The sequence below is a fragment of the Alternaria metachromatica genome (genome assembly GCF_023757995.1).
Source record: "Alternaria metachromatica strain BMP 0045 chromosome Unknown scaffold_2, whole genome shotgun sequence".
NCBI lineage: Eukaryota > Fungi > Ascomycota > Dothideomycetes > Pleosporales > Pleosporaceae > Alternaria > Alternaria metachromatica.
In genome coordinates this window covers 2,412,727-2,433,278 of record NW_026055493.1, presented here as the reverse complement: position 1 = coordinate 2,433,278, position 20,552 = coordinate 2,412,727, and the positions used below count along the sequence as shown (strand labels likewise).

The 20,552-nt window shown below is 53.7% G+C and overlaps 8 protein-coding genes across 8 annotated transcripts; 5 read left to right on the top strand and 3 right to left on the bottom strand.

The window, feature by feature from the left end:
- Positions 1–26: 26 nt before the first annotated feature.
- On the bottom strand, positions 27–761 carry J4E83_001629 (uncharacterized protein; the record flags this gene model as incomplete). The annotated part of the gene is made up of 1 exon (XM_049328583.1): positions 27–761. The coding sequence occupies one exon, from the start codon at positions 759–761 to the stop codon at positions 27–29; it is 735 nt and encodes a 244-aa protein (XP_049193101.1).
- A 616-nt stretch (positions 762–1,377) lies between these two features.
- POL3 (DNA-directed DNA polymerase delta) lies at positions 1,378–4,825 on the top strand (the record flags this gene model as incomplete). The annotated part of the gene is made up of 3 exons (XM_049328582.1): positions 1,378–1,770; positions 1,823–4,017; positions 4,066–4,825. The coding sequence occupies 3 exons, from the start codon at positions 1,378–1,380 to the stop codon at positions 4,823–4,825; spliced, it is 3,348 nt and encodes a 1,115-aa protein (XP_049193100.1).
- Positions 4,826–9,256: 4,431 nt separating this feature from the next.
- On the top strand, positions 9,257–10,424 carry J4E83_001627 (uncharacterized protein; the record flags this gene model as incomplete). Its single annotated transcript, XM_049328581.1, has 2 exons — positions 9,257–9,261; positions 9,449–10,424. The coding sequence occupies 2 exons, from the start codon at positions 9,257–9,259 to the stop codon at positions 10,422–10,424; spliced, it is 981 nt and encodes a 326-aa protein (XP_049193099.1).
- A 706-nt stretch (positions 10,425–11,130) lies between these two features.
- On the top strand, positions 11,131–11,821 carry J4E83_001626 (uncharacterized protein; the record flags this gene model as incomplete). Its single annotated transcript, XM_049328580.1, has 2 exons — positions 11,131–11,708; positions 11,758–11,821. 2 exons carry the CDS (start codon positions 11,131–11,133, stop codon positions 11,819–11,821), a joined length of 642 nt encoding a protein of 213 aa, XP_049193098.1.
- A 928-nt stretch (positions 11,822–12,749) lies between these two features.
- Positions 12,750–13,088, top strand: J4E83_001625 (uncharacterized protein; the record flags this gene model as incomplete). The annotated part of the gene is made up of 2 exons (XM_049328579.1): positions 12,750–12,755; positions 12,777–13,088. 2 exons carry the CDS (start codon positions 12,750–12,752, stop codon positions 13,086–13,088), a joined length of 318 nt encoding a protein of 105 aa, XP_049193097.1.
- Positions 13,089–13,218: 130 nt separating this feature from the next.
- On the top strand, positions 13,219–13,642 carry J4E83_001624 (uncharacterized protein; the record flags this gene model as incomplete). The annotated part of the gene is made up of 2 exons (XM_049328578.1): positions 13,219–13,223; positions 13,270–13,642. The coding sequence occupies 2 exons, from the start codon at positions 13,219–13,221 to the stop codon at positions 13,640–13,642; spliced, it is 378 nt and encodes a 125-aa protein (XP_049193096.1).
- A 184-nt stretch (positions 13,643–13,826) lies between these two features.
- J4E83_001623 (uncharacterized protein) lies at positions 13,827–14,810 on the bottom strand (the record flags this gene model as incomplete). Its single annotated transcript, XM_049328577.1, has 1 exon — positions 13,827–14,810. The coding sequence occupies one exon, from the start codon at positions 14,808–14,810 to the stop codon at positions 13,827–13,829; it is 984 nt and encodes a 327-aa protein (XP_049193095.1).
- Positions 14,811–15,804: 994 nt separating this feature from the next.
- Positions 15,805–17,442, bottom strand: J4E83_001622 (uncharacterized protein; the record flags this gene model as incomplete). Its single annotated transcript, XM_049328576.1, has 1 exon — positions 15,805–17,442. One exon carries the CDS (start codon positions 17,440–17,442, stop codon positions 15,805–15,807), a length of 1,638 nt encoding a protein of 545 aa, XP_049193094.1.
- Between the last annotated feature and the right edge of the window lie 3,110 nt (positions 17,443–20,552).

Below are 20,552 nucleotides of genomic sequence, written 5' to 3'. Positions count from 1 at the left end.
TAGATGGTCAGTGGAACTGCGGCCGATCAAGCCCATGTCCTCAAGAAGACGTTCGGCGGCTTGTCCCAGGTCTCGAACTCCGCATCCACCTCCCACGGAATATCTCCCGTACCCTCATCCTTAAACCCCAGTCTCCTGTAGACGGGCCTTCCCATAGTGCTTCCCTCTGTTGTGCACTCCAAGTTGCCCCTCTTCTTTGCCTCCTCAAGGCCGACCTCCACCAGCTTGGCAGCAATGCCGCGACGCTGGTATGCTGGATCAACAGCACAACAGTCCAATGTAAAGATGGCGGGTGGATTGCGGCCTGATTTCTCGACCTCTCGCATGTATGCAATACGTCGTTTCCACAGTGAGTTGAACATTTGCGTTGCAAACCGCCGTTTCTGGTCGTCGTAATCAGTGAGAGCTTCCTCCATGTCGCCGTAGAACGGGTCGCCATAGCCTTTCACGAACGAAAGCTGCTTCCAAATGGCTATTCCAGCAACTCGTCTTTCGCCCTGGTTATCTGGATCGGGTACGGTAGCCTTGAGATAGAGGGCATTGGGTTGTCCGTCTTTGTTGGTGGTGATGGACTGCCATCTCTTCATCAGGATCTGGGCTTGCTTCGCCTGCCCTTCCTCCGTGTCCCAGCCAGGTGTCATCAGTCGCCATAGGGCATCTTTTGCTTGGTGACCGAAGGCTTCGGAAAGACAATGCTGCGCTTGCCTAAAGTCTCGTTCCGTCTCGCAAGGAGAAACAATGACGTCGTTATTCGCGGCCATATTGAAAGTAAACAGAAGTGGTATGGGTGTAAATGTACCTTACGGGGAGTATGTCGGGGGAGACGGGGAATTTATGTATGAGGTTAGTAGGATCGAATGACTAAAGACCCATAAAACGCCATCGCCTACAAGTCTCGAGGACAACTCTGCTGATGCCTAGTTCTTGGCATAGCATCCCAATGTGGTATCGCATCCTGAAGAAGAAGACGAGTGTCAGAGTTTAAAGGAAAAAGCGTTATAACGCAAGTTCACTATAAGGCTTTATGAGGCTGTAGGCGTGAACGACATGGTGACAAGGCTGCAGGTAATATCTAGAGACGAGCTAGCGAGGTGATTTGAATGCAACTCTTGAGATGGCCTCACTGAGGAACTCTGGACGTTGACGCGTGTGGGTGGTGATGCAAAGGGCGCGGAGAGGGTTGGGATGGGAGCGCGGATGGCAGGCGACGGCTAGCGTGGCGCAAATCAATTAGCAGGGATGACGCGCTCGCGCCTGCGACACGCTTTCGCGTTCTCCCTGGGCGCCTTCCATCTACTCCACCAACAACAAACACACACCCACCAACCCTCCCTTATCACGCGCTTGGGTGTTGTATCTGTCGGCCACATCCTCAAGATGCCAGGAGCCGTCACAAGAGCGCCGGCGAAGCGCGCCCTCGCCGAAACATCCAGCACACGCACCAACGTGCAGCCGTCGCCCCACTCGTCCAAGAAGCTGAAGCTCCAGAATGGCAATGACAAGAGTAGACCGCCAACCAAGACGGTCAATGGCTCCTTCAACTCGAGCCAGGTGGGCCCGAGCCAGTTCGAGGAGACGCTGGAGAAGATGACGCAGGACATGGAGACGCTGAAGAAGGACAACACAGAGAAGGACCAGCAATGGCGGCGGCCTGCCTTGCCCGAGGACTTCAATGAGATGACGCAAAACCTTGTCTTCCAACAGATCGAGGCTGAAGAGGGCGTGTTAAATGGCGGGAAAACAACCGTCAAGCTCTTTGGTGTCACAGAGGTGAGAAGCGTGCACATGGTATATATCGACTTTGACTGACCGTATATCATAGACTGGCCACTCCGTCCTCATCCACGTCACTGGCTTCCAACATTACTTTTACGTCGCCGCGCCCCTCAACTTCCACAAAGAAGACTGCGAACCGTTCAAGGTCTTCCTCGAGAGCGAATGCCAGAAGAACTTCAACCAACACTCAGCTGTCATCGCGTCGGTACAAATGTGCATGAGAGAGAACATCCTGCGCTTTCAGGGCAATCAGAAGAGCCCATACCTCAAGATTACAGTGACTGATCCGAAAATGATCAATCGCGTGCGGATGATGGTGCAAAAGGGCAATGCCAATTACAAGCGACTCTGGCCGGCCAGAGAGGACGGCATCCTCACATTCGACAACATCGCCTACGTACTGCGCTTTATGATCGACACCAAGGTCGCCGGTATGTGCTGGGTCGAAGTTCCAGCAGGCAAATACAGAATGATCAGCCCCCGCGACCGACACTCCAACTGCCAAATCGAGGCACAGCTACACTACAGCGATCTAATCGCTCATCAATCCGAAGGTGAATGGGCCAAACTCGCCCCCCTTCGCATCCTCTCCTTCGATATCGAGTGCGCTGGCCGCAAAGGTGTCTTCCCAGAGGCGAACGTCGATCCCGTCATCCAAATCGCAAACGTCGTTACAAGATATGGAGAACCAAAACCCTTCGTCAGAAACGTCTTCTGTCTCGATACAGTCAGCCCGATCGTTGCGACACAGGTCTTGTCATTCCAAGATGAGGGCGAGATGCTGATGAAGTGGCGAGACTTCGTAGAAGAGGTCGACCCAGACGTCATCATCGGCTACAACATCAACAACTTCGACTTTCCGTATCTGCTCGACCGCGCAAAACATCTCAAGCTACAGAAGTTCCCGTATTGGTCCCGTCTAAAGACAGTACAGTCCAAGGTAGAGAGCTCGAATTTCTCAAGTAAACAATTAGGAAACCGAGACACGAAGACTACCAACACCAACGGTCGTCTCCAGCTTGACCTGTTACAGCTCATTCAGCGAGACCACCAACTGCGTAGTTACACGCTCAACTCGGTGTGCGCTCACTTCTTGAAAGAGCAGAAGGAGGATGTACACCACAGCATGATCACAGAGCTGTTCAACGGCGATTCCAACTCCCGGCGACGATTGGCTGTATACTGTTTGAAGGATGCCTATCTACCGCAGCGATTGCTCGACAAGCTCATGTGTCTGGTCAACTACACGGAAATGGCTAGGGTTACAGGTGTGCCTTTCAATTACCTTCTGGCCCGTGGACAACAAGTTCGCTTCATTAGCCAGCTCTTCCGTAAAGCCCTCGACCATCAACTCATCGTTCCGGACCTCCCGAACCAAGGCGACAGCAGTGACCAGTACGAAGGTGCGACCGTTATTGAACCCAAGCGCGGCTACTACAAGGAACCTGTTGCGACCCTCGATTTCGCATCGCTATACCCCAGTATCATGCAGGCCCACAACCTGTGCTACACGACCTGGCTCGACAAGCAGACGGTAGAGAAACTCAAGATGAAGAAAGACGAAGACTACATTGTCACTCCAAACGGTGATATGTTCTGCACAGCGAAAACTCGGAAGGGACTCTTGACCGAGATTCTGGAAGAATTGCTGGGTGCGCGTAAGAGGGCGAAGAAGGAGTTGGCGATCGAGACCGATCCTTTCAAGAAGGCTGTGCTCAACGGTCGTCAGTTGGCCTTGAAGGTCAGCGCCAACTCGGTCTACGGTCTGACAGGTGCCACCAACGGAAAGCTACCGTGTCTTGCCATCGCCAGTAGTACAACAAGTTTCGGTCGACAAATGATTGAAAGGACCAAGGCAGAAGTCGAGGCAAAGTACAACATCGCGAACGGATACACACACGACGCAGAGGTCATCTACGGTGACACAGATTCCGTCATGGTGAAGTTTGGTACGTCCGAACTAGCCGAGGCGATGAAGCTGGGTGAGGAAGCTGCAGACTATGTCTCTTCGAAGTTCGTCAAGCCAATCAAGCTGGAGTTCGAGAAGGTCTACTTCCCCTACCTGCTCATCAACAAGAAGCGTTACGCTGGTCTCTACTGGACGAATCCGCACAAGTGGGACAAGATGGACACGAAGGGTATTGAGACGGTCCGCCGTGATAATTGCCGCCTGGTCCAGACTGTCATCGAAACTTCGTTGCGCATGCTCTTGATCGACCAGGACCCAGAAGGTGCCCAAGAGTAAGTCATTCCGCCATCTCCGCAACTTCATCTACTAACATTGAATAGATTCGTCAAGGAGACTATTGCGGATCTGTTGCAGAACAAGGTGGACATGTCTAACCTTGTCATCACCAAAGCCCTTACCAAGCAAGAGAACAAGGACGGAACAGGTGGTTACGCCAACAAACAAGCACACGTCGAGCTTGCCGAACGCATGAAGAAGCGCGACGCCGGTTCAGCGCCTGCTCTAGGTGACCGTGTCGCCTACGTCATGATCCGAGCCGCCACCGGTGCGAAGAATTTCGAGAAGTCTGAGGATCCCCTCTTTGTCCTCGAAAACAACTTGCCCATCGACACGCGTTACTACCTGGACAACCAACTGGCGAAGCCACTGGGCAGAATTTTCGAGCCTATCTTAGGCGAGAAGAAAGCAGCCTCGTTGCTCACTGGTGATCACACACGTTCCATCACCGTTGCGGCACCCACCATGGGTGGTTTGATGAAGTTCGCCAAGAAGACATCAACATGCATGGGATGCAAGAAGCCACTTACCGCTGCGCATGAGAAGGACGGCGCCGTTTGTGAGAACTGCCGACCTCGTATCGCCGAGCTCTACACAAAGACGCTAGGCAAAGTCAGTGAGCTCGAGGTCCGCTTCTCACGTCTTTGGACCCAATGCCAGCGATGCCAGGGCAGTGTTCACTGTGAAGTTATCTGCGCATCCAAGGATTGTCCGATTTTTTACATGCGCATGAAGGCGAGGAAGGATGTTGAAGATGCAGGCAAAGAGCTTGTGCGTTTCGACAAGGACGCGGCGCTGTGGTAATCGGTTGGCATCATTCGAATAGCATGTAATAAGTGTGCGGTGTTTTTGGCGTTTCGATGGCATGGATATCCGTCTGTACAAATATGGGGGCTCACTAAGCATGTTTCAGATGCGTAGCGATATCAGCATGTATACTTCTCAATGAATATTGTTGCAGTCACTTGTTGCATTTCTTTGTCTTGCGATTGTTCCAGTGAAGACGCCGAAGCGCATTCAACCTTCCTCGACGCTTCTTTCCCTCTCAGTGCTGACTCTGTCAGCCACAGTTCGTTCCCCTTCTGGTGCTCCTCACACATCACCACAACACAACCTCAATGCCTTGAACTTGGAATTACGAACGCATCAGCGCCACACGCACTCGAAACCTCTCGCTCCTCCACTACCAAACCCCACCTGTCCACGCGCTTGCCCCTCATCCAGATCATGCGTCTCACAGCTCTCCAGGCCAGCAACCAACATCTGGAAACTCCACAGGAAAGCCTGGAAGAGCATGGTCTCTTTCTGCTGTCCGAGCAGTCTCGCAATGACCTCCTGCATCTCTATAGAAGTAGTCCTGATTGCTGCTGCGTACTGAGTCTCAAAGGCAGTGTAGGCTACGACGTAGGCGTTGTTTTGGGTAATGTAGAGGTCTTTGAGCATAATTTGGTGGGCGCGGAGCGTGGTGAGGAGGGCTGAGGAGGATTTGGCTTCTGGAAGCAAGGGTGGTGAGAGCGTGGTTGGGTGAGAAGCTGTGGGCGCTGGTATGCTATGTTGGGGGTCGGACATTGTGGTGGCGGTGGTGGTGATCTTTGGATCTGGGATCAGCTTTGGAGCTGCAGGAATATCTGAAGTGGCGAAAGTAGGCGATGTCACGGCTGTGTTCAAGGCTGAGGGGAGTGGGTGCGCGCGAAACCGAGAATCGGAGTGAAATGGCGGCATATGCAAAACGATCTTCATTGCCTGGCCAGAAGGGTTTGGGTAGCCGTGATGTATGTACTAGCTCATATTGGACGATGCTCTCGGATTTCTCGGTGGTAGAGTGTTCGTCTCTGAGGGGGTATCGAAATTCCTTCTTGGTGGTAACCAATCTAGGCTTGTCTTGTTGTCCGCCGCGAAATCTTCTTCGCTGCTACGTGTAACATTCCAGTGTTTTTCCCGCCTAGAAGTCCTATCCCTGCTACTGCCAGTGGTAACAGCATCCATCTTGATCGTGCCTGCATTATTCTGGTCTGCTCCAGATTCACTTGGGCTATGCCGCACGTATCCGTTCGTATCGTAGGATATGCTAGGCGTGTGGGCACGGCGAAAGAACACAGCAAACGCAGGGCAGCAACCAATACAGATAGCTACAGATGACTCAATGAGCGTCCAGAACGCTAGCCAGATCGGACTGGGTGCTGTGCTTTCTCCAGACTTTCTGCCGACCTGTATAACGCGCAGAGTGGCGAAGGTGATGCAAACGAAGCCAGATGCGAAGAGTGCGATGATAGCGATCTTCTGCGCGCGTACCATCTGAAGGTTCCAGACAAGTCGGATTGGTAAAAACATGACTAGCAGCATTAATACCAACATATTTAGTAGGAAGGATACATCACATACTCATGAGGTCTGATAGGATATCGACAGCGTAGGACATGTACAGGCTAACGAGCTGGGCACGAATGTTTCGGGGGGTATTTGGGCAGTCTCCTCTGGCTACCAAGGCGGTGAAGTCGGGACAAGAAGTAAGATAAGAAGCGATACAGCCGAGAACAGACTACATCGGAGGTTTTAGTGTGGTTAAGGAGCATGCGATAACATAGACTTACAACGATGCAAAATGTGAATACTGCCCACCAAAGTCTTGTCCATACACGCGGAAGGCCCTCTAGTAACTTTTTGTACAGTGCTAACAGAGACAGCTTGATCGACCATAGCGTTAACCAAAACAGTACAGTGGTAACGAACACGATCCGAACGTTGAGGACGAAGTCGGACTGGAATGTTGGCCAAGGTTCAAGTGATCCTACCAGAACCTTTGAAATGTCGAAGATCGTAGAAATGTTAACAAGGTAGCATATCGACAAGGCGAGGAACAATGCAAAAGCCAGGTACATGAGATAGTCTTGCAACTCCATAGCTTTGCGCCTCCACACCTGCACGCCTATACGTACGAGCATGATGGCTGAAGCTAATACCACCATAGCGTAAGAGGCCCGAAAGAACTCGGGCTCTGAGATGATCTCTTTGTACTGGGCAGACATGGCTCGGTGTCTGACATCGGATCGGATCGGCCGCTGACTGACCTCGGGTGTATAGAAGGAAATGCGCAATGATGATAGAAGAATGTAGTCACCACAGTAGACATCGTCCTTTTTTCTTTCTGCCTAAACAACACATATCAATCCCCAAGGTGATCAATAATCTTATGCTCAAAGAGCGGCCAGCTGCAGCATAGATCTAGAAAAGCAGGTCCCCATAAAGTGCGGCACAGTACATCCGTGGTGCCCTCGCGGCATGAGGCATAACAGGGGTCGGACACGGCCCGGCGTGGGAAGCGAATTAGGTCGATTCCTCTCAGGTTGGGGCCAAATCCTTGAGGCTCGGTTAGCAGATGGTCAATCTAGAATTGAATCCTACGGTGGCGATATCTAGGTGTGGACATAACAGCCGTCCAAGAGCTTCGGCCCCGGCCGTCGCGAGCGAAAACTTAGTCTTGTTCGTATATGTAGAGCGTTCCAAGTCAAGCTAAATGATGTTTCTGAACGGGATGCGTTCTGGCATCCCAACAATATGTAATGGGGTGATGTGAGTCATGCTGCGATGCGTCTCGCATCGTGCTATGAGAGCGGCGAAGCTTAAACGCCACTTCGGATGTTCTGGCGGATGCAGGAACGTTAGTGCCGCTAGGTAAAACAAGGGGCTGTGCCGCACGGGCGGGGCTTATCTAGGCCGTGGTGGCATTGGCGGAGACACCCCAACCTCACGAGCCAGCAGCCCACATATCATTTAGCCACCACTTCCATACCAGCACACGTATACACATCTTCCCACGACTGTCGTCACAAAATATGTATACCTGAGTTCTTTTCAGTACTGAGTCATTTGCGCATTCACCGGTCCGAGCGAGCGTGTCTCTCCGCAAACTCATCTTCACCTGCGGGCGTCTTTTGAACGGGTGCTATGATGCGAAGGATGCTGCCGTGTGCAGTGGGGTCATGCAGACCAGGGGAAGAGAACTATATGCATGTAACGTGAGCGTTGGCATGGATCTCGGTAATACCGCCTCTTCGTCATTTTAGTTCAGACCCAGAAGCGCGATGTACGAAGTGAGTGTATGTCTCACACGCAGTCCGTACATGGGAGATTTTACCCACGCAGGAACGAAGACCATGACTGCCAGACTTTTGGACCCGATTGACAAGCGTCGCAAACTACGGATGTATAGAAAAGCACACCCATGGAAATATTCAAAAGATGGTGTTTAGTTCATCTAAACCTACATGTTGAGATCTTCAGTGGACTAGAAACAGACAGGGGTTCAGCTGACTCATCCCGAGGTCTTCGATGTACACATGTGCACTGCATGCCAGCTTACCCTTTCTAAGACTGAAGGCATATACAAGGATAGAACCGCCAACAAGCCCGTCGATGTCGGGCCACAGCATCCCCCGCGCCCGGCACATCGCCGAGAATTCGCACGTAAGGTTGGAATGATAAAAGGATCTCGTTCCCTAGTACTGGGTCGCAACCACCATCATTACAGATTCCTTCCTGTGATTGTGCAGCGTTCTTCCTGCGCCCAGCACCTTCGTGTCACATTCGGGCAATTCTTTTCGTAAACCCTGTTCGTAGATCGACCCTGCTTTTCCGTTCGAAAGGATGAAGTACGCCGTCTCATCTGCTGCCTTGGTGGCAGGCGTTGTATCCCAAGCTACCTTCGAAGCCGCAGACTTCAATGTGACTGAGGCGTTACTAAAAAATGGTGTTGATGTCTCTGCTTTACCCGAGGTTGCACCTTCAGCAGAGAGATCCTTATTGGATGGCTGCTCTATCGCCGTAAGTACTGATTAACGACCATGCAAAATTCGTAAAGACTAACATGTCGTCAGTGTAACTCGTTGAAGTTGATCTTTGGTGACGACCAAGTCGAGACACAGTCAGAAGCCGCATACGATGCGTTCATCGGCGATTACTGGGCCGGCCAACAAAGAGACATCTCTCCACAATGTGTCTTCAAACCTGAGAAAGCCTTGGATGTCTCAACTTCCATCCTTCTCTCACGTCTTACGCAATGTCCTTTCGCCGCTAAGAGTGGAGGCCACTCAGCAGTACCCGGCGGCTCGAACATCGAGGGTGGTATCACGATCAGTTTCGAGAAGATGAACAAGACAACAGCATCCTCTGACAAGAAGAGCGCTACGTTCGAGCCTGGCCAAACATGGTACGACGTGTACACAAAGCTTGAGAAAGATGAAGTTGCCATCATTGGCGGTCGAGTAAGTAGGACTCTGTGAGAATAGAGAGGCGTGTCACTGATGATTGCTTAGGTTGCTAGTGTCGGTGTGGGTGGGCTAACTCTTGGCGGAGGTAAGAACCAAGATGTCACAACACTACCGATCAACATGCGCTGAACCAATCTCCAGGCATCTCATACTTCTCAAGCGAATACGGCTTGGCATGCGACAACGTCATCTCGTATGAATTGGTCACCGCTTCCGGACTTATCATCAACGTCAGCAAGGATTCGTTTCCAGACCTCTACTGGGCTCTTCGAGGGGGTGGCAACAACTTCGGTATCGTCACCAAGTTCAACGTCAATGCTATCCCCAGAGCGCCAACCATGTGGGGTGGTATGCGAGCATATTACGGAAACAAATCCGAGACTCTCATCAAGGCGTACTACAATCTCGGCATGAACGGAAAGAACGACGGAAAGGCACATCAGATCTTGTCGTTCGGCTACGGAGCTGAAGTCGGGGAGATCGCTCAGGTCGAGCTAGAATACTCGGACCCTATCACTGACGCACCAGTCCTTGCCGAGTACAATAGCATCAAGGGAGCGATCTCGGACAAAGCTGGAATCAATAGTCTCGCAAACCTTACCGCGAATCTAGCGGCCCCAGGTGCGGCTGCTCGACAGGCGTTCTGGACCTGGACGACTAAGCTTGACCTGGAGATGGCCACTCTGGCTAAAGACACCTTCTACGAGGAGCTTGACGATATCCTCGACGTACCCGGTCTTCTCGGAGCTGTTTCACTCCAGGTGCTGACAGACCCTATTATTGAGAAAAGTACCACCAATGGAGGCAATGCGCTTGGGCTCGACCCTAAGGACGGCCCTCTCATGATAGCTCTTGTTTCCATGAGTTGGGCCAACAGCGCCGACGATGACAAAATGAACAAGTTCCACGCACGCATCAAGGACCGCTGTGTGGCGACAGCCAAGGCTAAGGGAAAAGCGAACGAATATCTGTACATGAACTACGCCAGCCCGTGGCAGGATCCCGTTGCTGGATACGGTTCTGCGAACAAGGCCAGATTGCAGGCCATTTCCAAGAAGTATGATCCTACCGGTGTGTTTGAGATTCTCCAACCGGGCTATTTCAAGCTCAACGGCGCACCACGGAATGATTTGTAAAGGATTCAAATTTGCACATCTGGCATATAGTAGTCACATTCAAAAGATCCATGTTGTTCATATGATACGTTCTTCTCTCCAATCGCGCTGCTGTGATAAGCCTCTGCTTTCGTGCTCACTTCTTCTCTTTTGTCTCGGTGGTATCACTGCCGATAAACACACGTTAGCGATTATCTCGCGTTGACTGGAGGTGACCAGTCGAAGAGAAGTTTAACTGGAGTCATGAAAGAGGGTTGAGTGTTGGTTGCTGAAGTGGCAAAGACGTCGATACAACGAAGTGAAAGTGGCTTCACGTGACATCCTTTCGATCGAGATATCATCAGCCTGTATCGTGCTGGAGGCTATTTCATGGGTGCTATACGTCTTTGAATGTCTTTTACGAAGTAATCGCAGCAGTTTTGGCGCCATTGCAACATCAGATGGTCTTCAGAAGCGGTGTGCAGCCGCTCAGTGAGCGCCCACAAACGCGCAAGGACGCGAAACTTTGCTGGACCCTTTTTCTTTTCGCGACGATATCCCACACCTTATCAAGTCAATATTGGCAGCACGAACAATCTCGACATCACAAAGCTTTTCGTTCGCCCGTTACCTGCGTCCTTCCCAATCGCATCCTCACAATCGTGCCCACCGCCGCCGTCCGATCAGTCAGTACATCAACAAGCCACCGCCGAAGCCGTCACCACCAATTGCAGCTCCCCAAGACAACATGGCACCTCGTTCGCGCCTGCCTTCGCGCGATCCCCTCCTCCAAGACGAGAGCGACAGGCTCGTCTACGCGAGCAAGCGCGCCGTGGACAGACAGAACTCCGAGATCTTCAAGCTGGATGACGAGTACGAAGAGCTTCTTGATCAGGCCGAGAATGCTCGACATGAGCAAGAGAAGCTGATCGAAGCCTACCATGGCGCCGACAGCAAAGTGACCAGACTGGATGGCCAGAACAAGAGGCTGATGGCGCAGCTCGAGCTCGTGGGGGTGGAGAACGACGAGCTGAAAGCTCACAACAGCGATCTCGTCCGGCGTCTGGCGGAGAGCGAGCGAGAGAACGCTCGTCTCAAGTCTGCTGAGAAAGAGAAGAAGCGCAAGCGCGAGGACTTGCCGTCGCCGTTTGAGGAGGGTCCAGATGCGGACGAGAGCGCATCCAAGACAGAAGAGAGTTCTCAGGCCAAGGTCCATGGGGACTTGGTCCTTGGCAGGCCGAAGCCACAAGAGATGGCTGCGGCAGTACAGGAGGAGAAGCGGGCTCACAAGAGACCCAGGCGACGACGTCACCGCGATGACACAACGTATGTCAACACATATCATATTGTCGTCTTCAACTAACATTCGTGACAGCAGGTCTACTGTCAAGGCTGCTGTCGAGGTGGAGACGGATGTGGTGGAGAAGATGAATGCGTAGATACGGGAGACGCTCGAGGAGGGTGGTAGGATACTGCGTGGTGTATACGTGGATGTGTAGGATAGATAGATAGTCGTGTCAATAGTACTGAGTACCTCCCCACCGCTACATAGTATCTTGAATCCTGCGGTGTTGCAGCCATGTGGACCCCAAACTTGTGCTAATACCTCACTCTTTGAACGAAAACTCTTCCTCAATTCCATGCAACAAGGCCTGGAGATCAATGAAAAGAAAGTGTTGGGCGCGAGACACCCGGTTCACCAGATTCACACCAAAGGTTGCGACCTGACACTCGCACGATTACGACCATGAGGCAACTAGAGCCTCGAATGGCCGACCTCGCGTGTTACTCACGGGCAGCCGGAGCTGCGAGCGTGATGGGAATCCCATGCAGATGCGAGTATCATCCCATAGAATGGGTATGTACTCTGAGCGAACGATACCCACCGAGGTAGGTATGTTCAACGAACGAGAGTCAAGGACAAGAGAAGATGCAGTGCTTGCAAGCGCCGCTCCAATAACAGACCCCAGGGCTACTGGACTGTTCTGTTATAATCTCAACTTGTGAGCTTGCTGGTTGAAGTTCTTGCTGGGATCTCGCCGCACCCGAAGGCGGCGTAACAGCTGAGCCTAAAGAAGAAGAAGAGGAATTGGGCGGGAAGTCGAGTATATATGTGCGACGAGAAGACGCTAGTTAGCGAGCACGTGAGCTGTTTTCCATCGCCTGGTCGTCAGTCTGGCGGCGTAGACGCGCTGTTTGTGTGACCGATAAGTGGAGAAAGTGAAGGTGAGAAGCCGCTAGTGACGAAAGCAAGAGATCTCTAGGCAACCATTGAATCAGATACTACCGCTCAAACACCTCCGTCGAACAAGACACTTCCTTTCTTTGTCACTTCACTATCTACGCGTCCAATCAATATCATACAAGATGCCCGTCAACAACATTTCCACCCAGACAGACGACGTCACCGCTCGCGCCGACGCGACTGGCGACAGCGACTCACCCATCGACCGTAGCTCGCGGATTAATGAGCTCAAGGCGACTCAGACGTCACTCGTGGAGCTGATGTTCGATCTGGTCAAAGATAAGGCAGAAAGCGTCGGCAAGGATGAATACCTGACGCAGATGGAGAAGCGGCTGGAAGAGTTGGAGGAGACCATTCGGCAGCAGCGCGAATGTCTGGACGAGTCGGAGCGCGAGTGTCAGTCTCTGACTCTTGCAGCGAAGATGTACAAAATGAAGAGCGAGTTGTACGATCGCAGGTAGGTCCTTCCATAAGTCTTCGGGTGGCCGAGGCTAATACATTACCGTCAGTGTTACTCAAGAGACCGCCATGTCTACGCAGGTAGGCCACGAGCCTGACCTCCCTAAATGTCCCAAGCGAAGCTTGGATCAGATGCAGTAAGTACACCTGAACACATGACCGAGCTCCCACTGACATGTACAGATCCGAGAGTGACAGCCAACCTGCACCCGCCGCCAAGCGAGTCAAGGTCGCCAAGGAGCGTGTCATCGTGTGCATTTTCTGCTTCCGGAATGGCATGCGGTGTGACTCTGGGGAGCCATGTCAGAGCTGCCTGAAGAACCGTAGCAAGTGCCAGCGGGCGAGGTGTGCCAACTACAAGGCTGGCAAATGTTCCGTCCCAACTTGTACCAGGGTACATGAAGATGACGAGCGGAAGTACAAGAGGACCGTGAACGCAGGCCATGTGGGCAGGAAGGATACGGGTGGTACGTCTAAGGGCGGTCAAGGTGGCGATGGAGGAGGCAATGGCGGTGGTGCGTCAGGTGTACTAGCAAAGGTTTCTGAGAAGGCATGAGGGAGCCTGGAGGTCGTCAGCTCGACCGCGAAGATAGAAGACACCATCCCTGAAACAATGTAACCACAAACATCATCGTAGAGAACTAGGTTTGAGGATGTAAAAGTAACCGAAGGACAACACGCTTTACCATATCATAACTTCCGAAGCCTCATAATACAAAGTAGCCATCACAATAAAACCATCAACCCAGCATACTCCTCTTCCTTCCCCTCAATCTGACACCCTCTAACCTCTTTAGGACACCCCTAGCTCCCTTCCCACATTCCCCATACGCCTTGAGCACTTCCTGGAACAGCGGCTCCGCGGCGGGATGTGTGGCCGAGAACGCCCTCTCGAGGACGTAAAGATCAACAGCCTTGTCCTCATCTTGTATGCTAGCAGTCGTGAGACCAAAGTCGATGAGGAAGATGTCGCCAGCTAGCGAGTTGGTGTTGGATTCTTGCGGAGGGTCTGCAGGAGGAAGGTCTGGAGGTTCTTCGCCGTTCATGGCTGCTTCGCGGAGTGTGCTCGTTGTCTGTTTTCCGCGTGGTATTCGTCGTTGTGGTTGTTGTGCTGGAGTGTCTTGCGACTTGGATGTTTGTAACATTATGTTGCTTGTTGTGAGATCCCCGTGACATACTCCCAGTTCGTGCAGCTTGCCTACTTCCCGTCCGACTCTTTGCATCAGGTCTAGTATTTCTTCCTGTCCTTCCTGCGCTTCTGCATTGCCACTCGCAGCTGCATCTCCTCCTCCAGTCTCCGCGTCTTTCTTCTCTTTTTCCCTCTGTGTTACTTGATGTGCCCACCCGTCCAACACTTTCCTCACAGTCCTGCCATCCACATACTCCAGCACCAACCAGCCCGCATCCCAGTCCGCGCCAATTACCCCCGGTACATTAACGCCATCCCTCTTGACTCTTATAAGACTTCGTGCCTCGGCTAGTAACCTCTGCTTTGTAAGGCGCTTGTCTAGGGTAGGATGTCTGTATGGCTTCGGTGGGCGGTATTTGACGACGACGGGCGTATGGGGCGTGAGGAAAGTAGTCTTGTATACAAGGGCCTCGGCGCCTTGTGTTATGATTTCGAGCGCATCTTGAGAGAAAGGCGCGGGGAGCGTGTGGAGGGGACGCGACGTTTCGGGCGGTGGTGGGGGTTCGATTGGAGGGACGACAGGCGGCTCGGCCATTGCGATGCGATCTGTATTGATGGGCGTGGCTTGTTGCGAGTTCTTGATTGTGTATGAACCAGAAAATGAGTTATTGGATATGCAGGGCGTAGGTGATTTCGGGATGTGTGGTGTCGAGTGGAGATATTTTGGTGTTGACATCTGAAGCTTCGCAGTTGCCCCGCGATGCGACACCAGCTTTCAGCCCTGTCACGCTTATCGATTCTCTAGCTTCAACACCACGCGAGCATCTTGTCGATCACCGTTCAACGGCCATGGCCACACTGCAGTACCGAGATTAGCTTTTACCCTGACCGAGTCGCCGTTGAGCACAGATGGAGATTACTTCTCCGGATTTGCAGACTCATTTCATGAGATTGCAAGCTGTGTCACAGACATACAAGGGTTGCTGCTAGCCAGTGCCTGACTGTCTGGGGAAAGTAACCCTTGAGTCAAATCATGGGCCTCATCTCACAATTGCATAGCGCGTGTTTTGAAAGCGAGTGTGATTGCATTTAGGTATCTCATCCTACATGATCCACTCTTCCTTGTGCATCGCCTGGTTGTGGCGGTAGCGAATGGATTTGGTCAAAAGCACAGTATCTTCCAACAAACAATGGTAACACAGAACTGAAGCCCCAAGAAGGCAGTGAGCTCCAGCCACAGGCCATTGAGCTCACGTCCATAAAGCATATCCCAAATCGCCCGCCCAAATCGCCGGGCCAAAAACCGTAGAGCGTTCCCGCCATGCTCATTAAAAGCAGTTCGCATAAGAGTCTGGGGAAACAAGAAGAAGGGGTGGAAAAGGAGATCTTCCCAATGGGCAAGAGACGAATGGTAATCGTGATATTCGAAAGATGGCAAAAGTGACCTTGGTCAAGTGCAGCAAACAAATGAACTAACAAACAAGGAAAGCTTCGTAATGGGCCGTAACAAGAGGCGTCCGGAGAGCGCCACAGTAATATGCACAGGGGAAGAGACTCCCGGTTTTTGTTTCCAATCCGTGGTTGATAGCTTAGAACACGGTGCTCTTGCGCTTCTCAGCGCTGGTAAGAACAAGCTTGGGCATGCGGCGTTGGCCAATCTCCTCGGGGCGGATGTCGACCAGGCCGCCTCCAACAGAAGCACCGTCATCGCTGCTGACACTGTTGGCGGTGTAGGAGCGGTTGATGGAGTTGTCGCGAGACCGCTCCTTGGACGCCTTGCGCTCTGAGCCAATGGCGCCGTTGGCAACAGCGCGGAGGCTGCCGATGCTGGGCCTGCCCGAGAGGCTGCCACTTCCTCCGCTGCGAACACTGTCAGAGTCGTTGTCGGACGAAGGGAAGTGGTCGCTGTCCGGCGAGGCGCTTCCGCTGCCGGTACGGTGAGCGCGGCGGCCGATGCCAGCTCGCACAAGGTTGCCCACGGCCTGGCGGCGTTGACGAGTGGCAAAGTTCTTGCTACCCTCATGCTTGGTAGTGGGACGCTCCTTGAGCTCCTCGATGGAAGGAGGGTTGCGAGGCTGACGAACTGGGTGCTCTCCAGCGCGTGCTTGACCAGGGCCAAATGTGCCAGTCATCGGGGTGGCAGGGAAGCCGACCGGGCGGGTAAAGGCAGAGCGAGGTCCCTCCTCAGTCTTACCGTCAACCGCAAGAGAAGACAGGTTCTTCTTGTGGCCGCGACGGAAAGCGTTGGCAGATGGCGGTGGGAGCGGGACTACATCCTGGGGTGGGGTGTTGGACTTCTTCGGCGGCGAAGTGCTGCGCGAGCCCCAGGGGCTGGGGTTACTCTCGTTGGGAGGAGAGACGTGGAGCACTGGGGTATCAACCTTGGGCGGCGAAGTCGCGAAGCGGGGAGTTGGCGGCGGCGGCGAGTGCGACAGACCCGACATGCCATTCTGAGCCTGCATGTCGCCGTTGTCTTGCTGGTAGCTCGGGTCAACAACGTACTGGTACTGACCAGTCATCTGGTTGAAAACAAGGTAGACACCCGGCTGGTTGGTCTCCTGGATGGCAGCGGTGTTTCCAAACTGCTGACCGTAGGCGTTCATCTGAGGGGTGTACGGCGTGTTGGGGTACTGCTGTCCACCGCTCATGTTCATGTTGCCGAACTGCTGGGTCGTCAGAGCAAGGAGTTGTTGCTGGAGCTGCTGCTGCCTCTGGGCGAGGTAGAGCTCGGTAGCCAGGAGCTGAGCCGCAACGTTGGGGTCCATCTCGCCGTCATCGAACTCGAATTGGGGAGGGGCCAGAACCTGGTTGTAGAAGTCAGGCTGCTGCTGTTGCTGCTGGTACTGGTTGACACCGCTGAAGCCGGAGCCGATGGCAGTCTGAGGACCACCCTGGTTGGTTCGGTTGAACTGCCTGGAGTTGTTGGCGTTGTTGGCACCAATGTTGTGCTGGCGCTGCGAGTAGGGAGCCGAAGCAGGGGGCTGTGCAGACGTGGGAGTCTTGGGCGCAGTGCGGAGGCCGGCCAGGAGGTGGGAGCGGCTGGTGCGAGGAGTCGCAACCGAGTCCTCGGCGATGGAGGCAACCTTGGGCGGCGAGGCGACGCTGAGACGCTTAAGCTGAGCGCCCTTGCCGCGAGAGGCAAAGCTCGAGGTGGGACCGCCAAAGCCACCCTGGGATTGGAAGTTGTTGTAGGTCATCTGAGCAAGACCGCCAGCGTCCATGCTCATTGTGGTGGTCTAAGAAGAGTTGCGAACAAAGAGTAAGGTGCAACAAGGAGTATGCTAGGCGCACACGGGGAAAAATACAGAATCGAAGAAGGCCGGAAGAGGGAGTGTTGGCAAGACGGAAACCGGGCGTGCACCGACGAGACGTTTGCTGTGAGGCAAGGTGCGAATTGGCTGGCGATTATGGGATTAAGGATCGTACAGATCGGGATTGTAAGGTAGAGTTGATATCGAAAACCGGCCGATGGGCAATGTAGTTGGAGCTATTAACAAGTTCTTCGGGCGCCGTGTCGTTTGAGGTGCTGTCAGAAGGATCGAGTGGTGACGGCAGCAGGCGCGGTCTGGCAGCAGCGAAGATATTTATGAAGGGGAATAGACGAACAGGCAGCGACGGGATCACGGGCAGACAAGCTGGTGGTTGATGCGTCGGCTGGCGAGCTCTGCTTCTCTCGGGGGAGCGACGGGACTGGCGCGCTCGCACAATCTCAGATTAGGCGGGGGGTAAGCTGGTCCAACTGGGGGAGCAGGTAGAAGATGCAGAAGCGGCACTGTGTAGTCGAAGAGAGCGAAGGGAGAGAGGTAGAGGTAGAGAGGAAAGGGCGAGATGGAGGGGCCAGGAGAGAAAAGTGACGAGCAGCGGAGGAGCAGCGAGCCATGGACGAATGCGAGCGCTATAAGTGACGGGGGACCTGTGGCAGCGACAGCGACCCTGCATCGAGCCTAGCGCTGGCAGGCCCCCTGGCCGCGCTGGATGCACGCTTGAAACGCTGGGCCTGATGCGTAATGACTGCGCTTGGGCCGTTCCTGCGTGCGAAGGCCCTCGTGTGCGAGCTGGAGCACGTCGCTTTGATGCCGTGACGGTGCATTGCGCGAAGTTGAGTGCTGCTACTGTACACAAAGCGTTCGCTGCTCTCGCGGGTTTCAGGCGCTGGGCGTCATTTGCGGGATGCTCGCTCCTGCCGCACCGGGCGAGGGCCCTGAGCGCTCCTGCCCGACGCCACGACCGTACCTTCCTCGTGGTGCACCCAGCAAGGGCAAGAGCGACTGGCAAACAGAACCACCGAAACAGCGTCTTCTCATTGCTCGAGCCCTAAGCCCACGAGCACACCGCAAGACGTGATCCACTGCATCGATAGCGTCTATCTACGCCATCTCGGCCAGTCGTTCGTAGCGTCCCAGTAGTTACCAACGGCGGCTATGCGCCTGCGCGCTGCTACTGGCCAGTCCCATCGCGGCCACCGCAGCCCTTCAGCCACGCACACTCGCTCTAAATATACCCACCACCACCTGTTCACCAGCTCAAGCGACTCCTCTGCAAAGGCATTGGTGTGCACCCGTCTCTGCTCCGCAACGATGAACAGCGTGGCATGCGCATGAATGGATCCAAGCCCGGCACATCCCATCTCAAATCATTCACCTGTCTGTCAGCAGTCAGCGTCCAAATGTCCGCATCACCCACGCGCAATCTGCAATGCATGTCGTGCGGGAGGAGCATGCTTGTTGGCGTGTGCCGACCCCGGACCTGGCTGCTGTCACGCTCCCACTGCAGATCCAGCAAGATGCTCGGTGCGGCGGCCTCGCAATCGAGTCCCTTTTTTCCACCTTTTTTACACGCGTCGGCTTCCGCGGTCTTTCAATCGACTCGTGCCAATGCGCGTGCAGCCCCTTCTTCGCTGTCGCCTGCCGTTTCGTCCCGGGTCTACCCTGCTGTCTCGCTCTGAAACTGTCGCTCCGTCTCAACCACCGCAGCCCGTGCGTCGCTCCCTCATCTCGCTAGACTCTCCCTGCAGCAACGCCTGCCAAGCCAGACTTGAAAGCGTGAAACATGCTCTCGTTATCGTCACCTAGCGTTTGGGCCCCCGAAGCTGTGGGATGCGGAAGGCGCGCTGTCAGGGCGATGCTTGAACGCTGATCTCCATTCGCGTGTGGGGACGACGCCCCTTCGTATGGAGAAGTCTGAAGACAACTCACAGGTATGTATCATCGTCCAAGCAAGCTCACCAGTCGCGCCGCTACCGCCTGCTGTACATCGTTAGACTCGCTTGCCCTTCGCGAGACTATCGAATCTAGCACCGAGGCCATTCGGAGTGAACCCGGCTACCGGTATCGTATTGGCAGCCGTTCGGTCAGAGCCGCCGTCTTTAGCGGGCAGTATGACTGCTTACGTCCGAACCGGCCGATTGCCCTTCGAAAAGAACCTCATCAGAACGCTTTCGTTCTGGACCGGAAGCCAGCGGCAACGATTAGTGGGGCGCATGAGCCCGTTCGGGAGCGCAGAAAAAAGGCAGGAGTGAGGCGCAGGACTAGACACGACAAGGCAACACGAGGTTTATATGCCTCGAGGTTGGAAGGCTCGTCATGTCTAACAGAATGGTGCATCGCAAAGTCAGCATCGCCACACGTCTTATCCAGACGAGGTTCCTCACCAGACAGACAGCTCCTGCACCATCAGCGCTTGAGCACGCGCTTGCGCAGCTCTGTTTCACGAACACGATCGTCGAGGCCGTTGGAAATAGTGTGCCTCTGGCGCCGCAAGGCTGCATGTTTCGAAATTTCCAAAGCTTCTCGCCCACACATCGCGTAGACCTCCAATCTTTGCCTTGGCTCACCAGTGCGATGGCATCCTCCCACTGGATCGATGCTATTAGACATCGTCAATGGTGTACATAGTACTCTGGATCCTCCATTTCCTTCTCAGTACCACGGGATGAGAGACAAAGCAGCTGAGAAAGTCAGCTCTATCACCTTGTCCGCGCTCAGCGTAGTCACGCGGTCGTAGACTGATGGGGCATTCCAAAAGGTCTGGCCTCTTCCATGTGAGGGTAAGGAGTGCGCATCAATATGAAAGAGTTGACATGCCGTCAGCGCAATGCAGAGTAAGTTCTTCAGTTCATCTATCGCTGACGGATAATTTGGAAAACCGACGCTGTTTGACTGATGATGTTCCCGTACTATTTGGAACGTGTTAAACAAGAGGAACGACGCTGTTGCTTGAATTCGCACAGCCAATCGTCCAGTCGCATCTAGGAATCATCCTGTCACTTCTACCAGCCGTCCAGTCGCATCTAAGAGGTCTTTGCGAGACCCACTAGTAGTGTTTTCGCATGTTTGAC